The 13288-nt window shown below is 30.9% G+C and overlaps 1 protein-coding gene across 1 annotated transcript; it reads left to right on the plus strand.

Annotated features, from left to right (window-relative positions):
- Positions 1–1507: 1507 nt before the first annotated feature.
- Positions 1508–6277, plus strand: LOC129005484 (uncharacterized). The gene is made up of 2 exons (XM_054434387.1): positions 1508–1592; positions 5305–6277. Exons 1-2 carry the CDS (start codon positions 1526–1528, stop codon positions 5448–5450), a joined length of 213 nt encoding a protein of 70 aa, XP_054290362.1. The 5' UTR covers positions 1508–1525; the 3' UTR covers positions 5451–6277.
- Positions 6278–13288: the final 7011 nt, after the last annotated feature.

Below are 13288 nucleotides of genomic sequence, written 5' to 3' on the forward strand. Positions count from 1 at the left end.
GGACTTAGAATTTACAGGTAACCTCATCTCTGGCGATAGCAGACTTAGTGATTTAATTTATTTTTTCTTGGTATTTGATTAATTCTTAAGTAAGCTCTAAGAGTATTTCCCAACTATTTATTACTCCTAGATAAAAGTTTTGACTAAATTATACCAATAATTTGTTTACATGCATAATTGGGTTCCTTAGTTCAAGAATACGAATAGTAATCTAATTCCTTAATTATTAATTTTTCTAATAAAATCACACCTCACTCATCAATAAAGTTCAGTTGTCCATAAATTCGAAAAATAATAAATCTTGAAAATTAAAGGTCGTTGGAAAATCTGTTTTACCTAGTAAATGTTGTGTAAACGTTTAATAAAAAAAGCTAATGAGGTTAAACGTTGCTTCAATACACAGCAACGTCAAGAGGATAAAAATGTAAAAATTTAACTTACTTTCGTACCCAGAAAAACCAATAACGTCAGTGCTATCTCATGTTTAATTTGTTAATTTAATCTTGATGATTTTTAAGTTTCACGTGAGGTGAAACTAACAATTAAATTATCTGGTGATTAGACCTGTGCACGATTTGTCAAGTATACCTTGAGTGTTAACAATAAGTCATAAAATCCTAATTGAGGGCATATAAGGAAAGAAACTCTTTCAAAATATGCACATAAAAATATAATTAAGTTGAAATTTTATAAGGTTTCACTGACTGACTAGCGGAATTTTTAGAGCACTCGTCTTCAAAAAGCTTTCTAATTTGATGCAGGACCCAGTTGTCATTTTGTTCTTGGACAATATAACGAGGTATTTTTACAAAAAAATGGTAGAGATATCAACAATAACCAAGTTTAGACTTTCCATTTTCTAAAAAGTTCTTTTTCGCGTAAATCCAAGAAGTGTACATTTTTTAAGTGACACCAAAAACACACTCACACATATATTATTTCTGAGACTCTCTAACGCAAAATACATAGTACTACTCGTAGTGACAAGTTTCTGGCATAGTAAAGAACATACATATAATTATGCCAAATCTTTCGGAATTTAAGATGTATTTAGAGTTAACGTAATTATATACTAATTTGATGATCAAAAACACAATTTTCAAATAATAATCAGTTTAATGACGCGATAGATAATCTAAGAAGTAAACAATTAATATCCAATCGTAATAGCACTGAAATACGAAACAATAGAAAAATAAAAAGTCGCCTAACATTGTTGGCGATGACAGTTCGGTTACATGCAGGGTGATTACAAATGAAATAGACAAGCTGTACGTTAAATTAAATACAAACTATCTATTTCATTTGTAATCACTCTGTATTTTATCCATACGAGATGAAGACTTAACTAATAGTCAAAATAATTTGTAGTATATTATTAAGTAAAAATTCTTCGTATCCGTATGATAATCGTGTTTCAATTAGAAAACTGTATTCGATTTTGAGCAACCAATTTTATTCTACATCTTGGGGGTTTTCAAATCTACCCATTAATATTTACAGGAATGTCAAGAATCTAGCCAAGATGCCTGTTGGGGGTCGTGGAGGGAAGGGGGTTGGTGGAGGAGTCCAAAGTTATGGAATCAGAAATGGTGAGTGGTAAATTTAGAGAAATATCACAGACAATTACAACCGATCTATATTTGAATCAATAAGGTGGTTATTTTGTGTACAAAATCCTTAGCTAGAAACATATTTTTAAAAGACTTAGAAATAATAATTAAACACGTTTAATTATATTTAGGGGACGTTTTAGGGGATATTTTATGAACGGAAGGACCAAAGATGATGGAAAATTGAAATTTTAAAATCATCAAAACCAATTTCTAGCTTTCGATTAAGTAAAATAGTCTACAGCAAGTCTTAATTGGAATTCTTCTAGATTCGTCCCAATTTCGCGGCGTCATTTAAAATCACTACATTACACTAATGCTCTGGTGCTGACGTTTTACTTGCTTTCAAAGTAATATTGCGGACCAAAGGGGGTGAGTATAATACATGTTTAGACCTGTTTAACACCACCAGGATTATTTTTATTTCCAGATCTCCTGAAACATTTTTCTTCAGACGATTTGAGGTTAGAGTTTTAAGTAGAAAGATGACTCGAAATTTCATTGAAATGGTAACCTTAAAATGAAAGCAACAATGAAGTCTTTAAAAATTAAGTTCTTAACTAATGTCCAGTTTTATAATTCCTAATCGTGGAATAGTTCTTTTTAGTAAACACGGTTGGTTAACTAGCGTGTGCGCTTAATGAGTTTTAGCCTATTAGCCAGGATTATCACTAAAAAAATATTCTGCGGATTACGTTTATAAAAATGTTAAATTATGAGAAATTATTTTAGTTACGATAAGTTGAGCAACGATTATAATAGTAACAAAATACTGTTTATGAGAGAATACGGTGTCTTCTTCCATGTTAAGACACTCTGAACACTGTAATTCAACCTTAGACGATGATTCATGTTGACACTGTGTAAGATGATATTACCATGTCACTCATTGTCAATGGCTGACTAATAAACTGACTTTGACAGTGCGTTGTGTACGGGTCCCATAACTAACCAAGACAATGTTGTGTTCAGACTGCTAGACTGAACTTTTAATGGAAGGAAATTGTATTTTGGATGTATGACAAAGTGTTTGTGCTTGAAGTTGGTGATACAAATAATTAGTATGATCAATGAACCATCCAGAATCTTTTATTTAATTTCAAACCTTTAGTTTGACTTTAGGGCAAAACAAAAGTCATACTTAACCATTTCAAAACAAATCATAAATAGGCAATATTTAGTGTTTTCGTTCTCAATAATACACCTTTTACCTTTTATTTTTGAGGTGTAAAATTGAGACAGATTATAAACCAACTAGTAAAGTTGTACCGTTTTACTTTAAAATGTCTTTTCAAACCAGTACAAATTATTTATTGTTCTTGGATAGTTTTATTCACACAGAAATTTAAGTATGCAGGTTTTGGTTCTTGTAAATAATTAATAGTCTTTTAGATTTAATTCCCATTTATTGACTTTTTCCTCACTGGTAGTTGAACCCTATTTTTAATTGCCTTAAGGGCCAACGTATATTCTTACATGAAGCTGAAAATTATTAAATAAAAGACCACTGCCTGCCTGCACCCTCCGTACTCACAACAATAAATAGAATAAAATTGTTAAAACTAAGCTAGGACTTACCCACAAAGGGTTCACTAAGCAATTCACATGATACAACACCAAATGAGATACTACACTGACCAAATGAGACCGGGTCACGTGGTCCGACCTCTTTTATAAGCTCGGTTGTGACGTAGGCACTCTGATTATCTTTAAATAGGATCGACTATGAACAGCCAATCAGAGAGCTCACGGTGGTTGCAGGCTTACATCAAGTTTTGACAAAACTAATAAGTTTACTAAATGACAAAATTTTAAAATACAAAATTCATAAAATTGTTACAAAGTGCATTGAAAATACATTTATATTCATCTATCTGGTCTACAAAAGTAGTTATAATTTTGGCATATTATAGAATTGTGTATAAGTTATAGTAAAATAATTGAAAACCAAACCAATTTTAAACTAAAATAAACTATTAATTTTGTTTTACTATCGTATAACCTGGTTATTTAATGACTAAGGGATTCATGAAATCATAATATTTATTTTGAAATTAATTTCACCAGACCAAAAACACAATTTCCTGTAATAAGATGAGAAATTTAAGGTTAGATACAATTCCGTCGCTAAATGGTTGGCAAGCACACTTTAAGGTTATGATAGGAGACAGATGATATTTCCACTTGAGCAGTCTAAACGTAGCCTTCAATTTGACTTGTTTTTATATTTTCCCCAAACGTCCCAAACCACCAGACTACAAGTTAAGTAATCATGAACTTTTTTACTTAAACTTAACTTTCATTTAAATTACCACAATGAATGGCTGAAGCGATCTGCACGACATTTATCACAGTCATAGTAAGACCCTATGGGAAGGTATAAATTTAAAACGGTAGAAATCGGACTTAGGGTTTTTCTCTACGTTAACGTCTATATTTTGCTTTTACGTCATAAATAAATAACATTTAAAAGGTTCGAACGATTATAGCTAACCCCTAGGGTTACAAGTAACACAAAATGTTGTTTTAATGAAATTAAAAATCACTAAAAGCTCGCATAATATGAATACGAATCTGCAAATAAAAGCGCATCTTACTTAACCTTGTGGTTTAAAATTGTGCATCATTAACGTTATTACCAAATATACAAGAGTAATGTTTTCTAGAATTGTTTTTTAACAGTGAAATATTGACTATTGTTTTGGGTTGAGACTGAGACAGGGTCTTTAGTTTCATCTTCTGAAATCCTATCTTGTCTACGCTACACCCAATGATGAAACCGCTTGAAATTTATTTCTTGTATTTTATTCTCTACAATGATACTACTGGAAGTAACTATTGCACTGTAATACGTTATCTAAACGGGAGTATTGATATTTGGAGAACCAATAAGTAGGAAAAAGCTCACTGTATAGCATTACTATCATAGGGTCAGCAAACTGTATTAGTAAACAAAAAAACTGCAATAGCAGCAAATTGTAGTAGTATGTTTGATTAAAACATGTTTTGAAAATAGAATGTTTCACCGTGAAGGCCTGGAAAGAACCTAAAAATACTGTTAAAAAAAACGATTGTAGTGAGGCTGAGGTCGGAAAATGAATGTCGGTCTAAAGTTCATTTCTGGCCCATGTAATGGATTGTATTTTGTACCAGATTGGACCTCATTCGACCATTTGAAGAACATTGCGACAAATGTTCACTCCAGCAACAAAATACGAATTTCCAATAAAAATCAAGTAATGTTTTAAAATACCAATCATATATAGGAATATTTAATTACTCCAATAATATGAAAAATAAATTATAAGGGTAAAATATAAGGTTAAATTTTGTCCTGATAGGTTGTAAGTAGGTACAGCTTATGTTCTTGACTACCTTGTTGTTACACTAAAGATCCGATGCTAATTTAGATCCACAAACAATATAACAAAACCAGTAACTACAAAAAAGGCTAATTGATTTCTGCTATAACTACTAGGACAGTTGTTGATTTACACGTATAATTTATATTTCACAAAAAGGTATTATCCAGAACCATGTAATTCAGGAACCATGTAAGAAGAAGGTTAAGTGGGTTTATGGATGATGGGACAAATTACGAGTAAGTTATATATCAGTGTCTGGTAAATTTCATTTACGATTTCTAATCAATATCTATGCGTTACTAATAATTATCCTTGTTCTTTTTCAGGACAAAGTTTGACTGGAATCAACGAAGAGATCGTATGGATGTCCATCGTGCTGGCCATCACTATCGCAGTGCTGATCACAATAGCACTGTGCTACTTGCTGCACGAGAACTGCAAAAAACGACACGACCATATGGCGCACGCGTGACATAGGCCTATCCCTTTGGCCCATGGACCAAGGGAATACTACATAAACGTCTAGCATTCGGACATACGCAAGGATAGACTCCACAATCCTAGGGTATGGACCACACAGAGTCTATAGTTACCGGCCTATCCCTTTGGCCCATGGACCAAGAGAGTATTACATAAGCCTCTAGCATTCAGACATATACAAAGATAGACTCCACAACCCTAGGGTCTGGACCACACAGAGTCTATAGTAACACCGGCCTATTCCTTTGGCCCATGGACCAAGGGAGTATTACATAAACGTCTAGCATTCGGACATACGCAAGGATACTCTCCACAACCCTAGGGTCTGGACCACGCAGAGTCTATGATAATACAAGCCAACTTATATTATCATAGTTTATTATTATTTGTTTGCATCGGTCAACCCCCCTGTCCCATGGACCAAGGAACTATTACATAAAAGTATCGTATTTGGGCATACACAACGATAGACTCCATGACAGTTTATACCTTAGAGAGTATATTGTTGCTTTGGCTCGTTTTTTGGTTGAGAAAAGGGAGTACTGCATAAACGACTTGAAGGTTGGAAGGAGTGGACCATTCATTATTACTAAGTACAAGAACTTATCCTACCACTAGTCTTAAGACCCTTTAGGGTTGTATTTCTCTAAGTCTCACAACGCATGATTTTGGAGGCATATCGATCTAAAAGTGGTACCTAAACAACTAACGACCAATGATACATGCAGAACAATAACAAGTTGGTTGAGATCTGTTTTTGTATTATTAATATTAGGAGTTCAAGAAAGAATTGTAATGTTCGAAAGAAAAATTTATATAATTAAGTCACTCTTTTTTATAGAATAGTTTGATTTTTTTTGTATGTATTCTGTTAAAATTTCACAAAGCTACAAGACGAAAGTGTTTATAATAGGATAGTATTACGTAAGTATTTGTCATGCGAAAGTGCGCATTTAAGGATAAGACTTTAACGATACCTTTTCATAAATATGAAATTTTTCAGTCAATACAATTGACGATTTGTATATTTTAAAGTGTCATGATTCACACTCACATCAGTTCCCTATTAGCATCACGATTTTTCCTGTGCGGTAAAAACAAACCTATAAACATTTCAACATTTTGTTTAGCCATTAAATTCTAGCACATAGTCCTTATTATGATATTATTTATACACTAAAAATAGTGAAACATGATGTTATGACTGTCGTAAAGCCTTTACACATTAGGCTACTGGACATTAGAATAATGCTTGATTTCTGGGGACCAGCTTCTTAGAACGATGTAATGCCGTTTAAATTACCAGGAAACTTTTTGTAAATAGTTTGTGACAAGTAACTATATAGCTGAACACCAATTTATAAACGGTGGTAAATACTGGCAAGATATTCAAAATATAATAAACTTTGTCGGTTGTTTTAAACAGAAATGTTAGATTTTAGTTTTTGAATCATAATAGCGTACTATGATAATAGTTTTATTATATATAAAAACATCTTACATTAAATAAGCAATTCAAGAAGAAAACAATTAGGAATAAAATATGAAAATTTTAAGGAATCAGAAAAAGATTGTGATAGTCGAGTAACATGATAAAATTTGCTATTCTTTGTTTTCTCTTTGAACAGAGAGTATAATAAGCAATTTGCGGATGGCAAAATTTATAAGTCATGATTATTACCAAATACTACAGAAAATTTGTAACTTAGTATTTACTACAATTAGCATGCGTATTTTTAAAATAGGATTTTATTACTTTTATAACGTATGAAATGAAATATACGATATTTGAATGTAGAACAAAATGGTACTGTATGGGACTTCCTAAAATTAAAATGATTCCTAAATTAAAATTTCATTAAAAAATAGTGGTCTAATAAATTTAGAATTGAATAAAGTGATGGAATATTTTGGCCATATTACATGGATTAGAGTATTCGTGTATATAATCCGAGAATTTGAAATTTAAATATTCTTTTTTATGAATATACACGTATAGTAATTACTATTGGATATTAATACGAAATATATGCAATACGATTAAGCTACCAATATATGTAATTAATATTATAAAGTGTAAATTATCTAATACTCAGTTAATATTGTTATGTTTCTTAATTTTAAAGTTATGTCAGTTATTTAATTCATTATAAAACTTGTTTACAAAGTTATATGTACATAAAAGGAAATTATTTTTGACTGTGATTAAATGTAATTCTTATTTTTATCGTTGTCTTTGACCTTTGTTTGTTCTTCTGCCAAAGTGTTATTATATTTTATTAATATCTACGAAAGAAAGTGGATGAACGAATTAAAGAGGTAACATTAGTTTCTAAATCACCGTCTAACCTCCAGTTAAATGTAACCTGAGCAGCTGCAATACAGTCATCCCTTGTTTGAAGGCTTCAAGTAAATTAACGAAATCAGCTTATTTGACATTTAGTTCAAGCAAATAAGTCCAAATAAGGAAAAATAGAGGAACAAATCCCAATTATGTATTCCCAATTTTTTCAAAAATGTGTTGGGGAGGGTCCCCTAATGAATATATAATAGATGAGAATAAAATCACCCTGCCACTCTCTGGTGGTGGGAGGTATAAATGCCCCAATTTGCGGTTTTTTGCTTATAACTTGAAAACGGCGTGTCGTAGCTTAAATTGTTCAGTGTAAAAGTTAAAGCTTATTAAATTTGCTACAACTTTGATCATATACATTATTGGTGAAAGACGCATTGTTTCTGAGATATCCGCGCTCAAAAAAATATAACGTTCGAAAAAAGATTTTCATATCACATTTTTTGTTAAAATCTTATTTGTTTCTCCTTCCTTGTTATTTTTCAGAAATATTGACGGAATGAAGGTTGAAGAGAATTAAATTTACTTCAATAGTATATACAAATATGTAAATAGAAAATAGATAAGATGTAGGCATAAAGTTACAGTATTTTTAAGATTAAAAGAGAAAATTATGAATTACACAAATAGTCTCAAAGCTTTGATTTTTTATCATTGCACGATTTGTATGGTTTCTGATAATTGTTTAGGCCAAATATAAGTATATTTAAGGTAAAAATTGGTAATAGTTATGTAAATAACAATTAGACAAAATAAAAAGGTTATCTATTTATTACGATGATCCCAGTTAAAACAATTAAAACATACAAAATAAATTCATACTTAATTATAGAACTAATGTTGACTGAGCAAAATAATGTTGTTCTTGCAAAAACAAAAACAAAGGCTAAGGTAACATTAGTTCTATAATTAAATATTCTAGTTCTTGCCACTGAGAAATACATCACAAATTCATGTTATGATAAAGATTGATCTTATTCTTTTCATTGTCTTCTTCCTCATCATCTTCACATTGTTGTTGCATGGTTCAGGCAAGCTCCCTCGCAGGTACATACCTGGGAATGTATGATTTAATTGTTTTAACTTGGATCATCATAATAAATAGATAAGCTTTTTATTTTGTCAAATTGTTATTTACATAACTATTACTAATTTTTACCTTAAATATACTTATATTTGGCCTAAACAATGATCAGAAACCATACAAATCGTGCAATGATAAAAAATCAAAACTTTGCAACTATTTGTGTAATTCATGATTTTCTCTTTTAATCTTAAAAACGCTGTAACTTTATACCTACATCTTATCTAATTACATATTTGTATATATTATTGAAGTAAATTTAATTCTCTACAACCTTCTTTCCGTCAATATTTCTGAAAAATAACAAGGGAGGAGAAACAAATAAGATTTTAACGACAAATGTGATATGAAAATCTTTTTTTGAACGTTATATTTTTTTGAGCGCGGATATCTCAGAAACAATGCGTCTTTCACTAATAATGTATATGATCAAAGTTGTAGCAAATTTAATAAGCTTTAACTTTTACACTGAACAATTTAAGCTACGACACGCCGTTTTCAAGTTATAAGCAAAAAACCGCAAATTGGGGCATTTATACCTCCCACCACCAGAGAGCGGCAGGGTGATTTTATTCTCATCTATTATATATTCATTAGGGGACCCTCCCCGACACATTTTTGAAAAAATTGGGAATACATAGATTTGTTCCTCTATTTTTCCTAATTTGCTTGGGCTAATTTAGCAAAAAAGTAAATGTGGTATTAATATTTTGTTTATGAATTTTATGAAATAAAACAATTAAACCCGCTTCTTTAAAAGTGTTTCACATGTAATAGGAGAAAACAGTCCTAATTAATCTCTTATTAAAAAGAAGAAGTTAAAAGAAAAAGAGGAGGAGGAAAAGGGAAGAGGATAAAAACCTGCAATTCCATTGTTGATTTACAGCCAAAACAAAGTCGCTGACAAACTGCGATTGTGAAGAACTGTTACCCGTTACTGTAGGTAGTTTAGGTGTTCTTAATCATTCTTATCTTCTTTCTATGTTCTACAGTGGTACGCTCTTGCTCTTATTCAGTGTTTATAAATTATTTTAAAAAGACAATGCGTGTCGATAAAAAAGTCTTTAAAAATACTTTAAGTCTTTGATCATGTATGATTATGATATTTAAGAGTTATATTTTAATAAGGACCTCCATTCATCATTAGTCTAAATAGATAAATCGTATCAAATTAAAATCAATGGTGTTAAGCTTCATAGGGTTTGTACCCCAACACTACATTTTTAAACCTTAAACCCTTTATGAATTTTGTAACTTCTGTTCCATGGGCTTTGTAACCCCTCGTAAATATTTATACGCAAATCGAAAGTTGGGGTTCAGGTCAACACAAAAAGTAGTATTCAACCAAATAAACTAGATAATGATTATCAGTACCATCAAAGCACAGTTTAGTATTACGTGGATAACTGAGATATAGAGTAATTTCAAGTCAGGGTACGAGTGTGGAACACAACCGTCCATTGGTACTTTTTTACCACGCAAAAACACTAGTTGAAATTTTTTTACCATTCAAATAAAGGCTCAAGAGCAAAACATGTTTTGTCAGGGTACAGGTTTATGCTAAAACACAAGTTGTTTATTCTACCAAATTAATTATATCATTATATATTTCTATTTTGGATTCTTTTTGTACAGTCAAGAGGAAATTGTATACCACCTTCATAATTATAACTTTACCTCAGTATAGGTCTCCGCCGAAAGAAAGGAAAGTAAGTTTTGAAATAAACTACATTATACATTTGTACTATAAAAACAAACCACAACAAGAAAATTGTATACAATCTATGTAACTCAGATAAAGTCAGTATTTTATATTTTTCTAATTTTATATTTTTTGTGTAACCTTGAATATGGGGTACACAATTCTACACCAAAAACCCAACTGCTTTGAATATTGAAACATTCTATGACATATTATAGTAATACTTTTGTACCCCTGAGTAATATTGATTAAAATTGTCTTACAAATTTCAATACGTAGAAAAATTTTGATTTATCTTTCAATGAAAACAGTCGTGGTAATTTCTTACAGCCACCCCACGTCACTTTCTGGATCAAGCAATCGTTTAACTACGATTTGGCAACTTAAATTATTAATTACAATTCTAAATCCTCTACATTAATAATTACTTTCTCGTATCTTTATTAAATTGAGATAATAATTATCCGGAAATAATTGTAGGCCTACATTACAACTGACAATTTAACCCGCCCTAAAATCACATTTAATTAATTAATTCTTTGTCAATTTCTTATAACACATACTGAGATGTTTCGCATCTCTATCTCAGAGGGGTTTGCATCAACTGACAAGAGATTGGGTTGGGATTTGATTTGCGGATCAACTCTCCAAACAAAACATTGACCCAGGCTCCAATGTTTGTTTATATCAGTGTTCAACTTGTCCCAATCAAACAAAGTTTTGTGTATCAAAGTTTTGTGAAGCATGCATAGTATTGTATATAATTTTTAAGTTATATAAGTTAGGATTTGAGGTTTTATGATGTCTTGAGACGAAGGAAATAGAAATAGAAATAAATTTATGCGGAGTAAAAACCAGCTTAAGGAGAGAAAGTATGATTTTAGGGGTTTGTTATGATGAAAAATACTAAAAACAGTCAAACACATTTCATCAGTTATAACTCTATATTATCACTAAAGTTTTACAAATCACGGGTCGTACGAAGACGAGGGGCCAATTTCCTATAATGTTTACGATTTCGATCTGTGCTTGTACAATATTGTGAATAATCAATTTAACAGAGAGGTTAAATAATTAAAGCTAAATACATTTTAATAACTTATAGACTTTCTCAGAATATGTCAAATTGAGCTGTCTTATAGTGACTTGAAATTGTAGTTAAAATATTAATATTTTGAAATGAGTCCCTACAATACATGTGTACATGGAAAATTATGATTTTACCTTCATTCGAAATATTCAAAGCATTATTAAAATATAAAATTATATAAAACTTTATAATAAATATTTAAGAGTAAATAATCGTTTCTTTTGTTAACCATGACGAGCATAAAAGAGGTAAGTAGGTCACAAGATGCAAGATTTAAATTCCGTGAAAGCGGTGCACTTAATTAATGTAATCAACAATGTTTCACTCTACTGGTTCATAAGGAAAATAAATAATAATATTTGCTGAGTAGTAGACACATTATTACGTTAATCTTAGAATCCGTAGTTTGGTATATCAATCATCGAAAAATCAATATTACTCATGTTTAGTCAATGAGTTTCCTTAAGGCAGTCATTAGGCTATCATTGCCCTACTTTCAACCTTTGGGGAGAAGCAAAATAGTAATTATATGGAGTTTTTTTAAAATAGTAACGAATTGCCTCTGTTCTGATAATAATATTTTGTGAAAGAAGTAAAAACCTGCTAGGAAAGTTAAACATATTACTATTTTAAAAAATATATATCATTGTTCAATTTCCTCGAATTCATTGACATAATAATAAGTATATAAACAAACATAATTATCTTTACATATTAAACAATTTATGGTGTAAGTTTTAAGCGTTTGCAGTGAATGCTAGACATACAACTTCCTTAAAGGACCTGACTTGTGTTTTTGATTAATTAATTTAGACTTAAATGATACAACAAATATTTTAGTCAGTGATTATCTAATTAACGTTTTCGGCTATTTATTGAGGGTTTGTGGTACGATAATATTATTATAGTATGCAATTTGTGAAAATTTGCATTTACAGTACGGTCCACGAGAGCCTGCAGTTGAGGGAGGAGCCTATTTACCACGTGACTTTGAGGGAGCCAATGAGGATAGTGCGGTGTTGCCACATCTAATAATACCAGCTGATTTGTTGCAACGTTGTGCTAGTTTGGTGCAGATTCTCGTGGTCCCTAGTGTAGTTAAGTTTTAACACGGGTTTTGTTTAATTGATAAGACCAATCTATAATAAACTTACCTCATATACACAGTTTAATAAAAAGTTGGCTGAAGTTACATTCAGTACACTGAACTGTTCCAGATAAGGAATCAACTTGTTGGATGTAGACTGATTGTATCTTACATTCAATTTTTAAACTGTGTCCATATAAACTATTTTATAAACTAATGGTAAAGTTATAATATTTTTCTTCATTTTTAAATGAAAATAAACTGATATTTCAGAATATAACTAACTAAGAACTTGACAGCTTGTAGTTTATACTTTTAGTACAAGTACTGTTTTTGCTTTTTGTGAAACACAATAATAGTGCATATCGTAAATCTAAACTATTTTCTGCTTTTGAAGAGTCCATCAAACGAAAAATAAGAATAGAAAATTGTAGAGGAAAGCTTGCATAGTTTATAGTAGATGAAAAATGCAGATGAGGGCTTTGGCGTGTCATCTTTGTGACAGCTATTCCCC

The sequence above is a fragment of the Macrosteles quadrilineatus genome, unplaced genomic scaffold, assembly GCF_028750875.1.
Source record: "Macrosteles quadrilineatus isolate MER2022 unplaced genomic scaffold, UCM_ALF_1.0 Scaffold_22__1_contigs__length_1958994, whole genome shotgun sequence".
NCBI classification, from domain to species: domain Eukaryota; kingdom Metazoa; phylum Arthropoda; class Insecta; order Hemiptera; family Cicadellidae; genus Macrosteles; species Macrosteles quadrilineatus.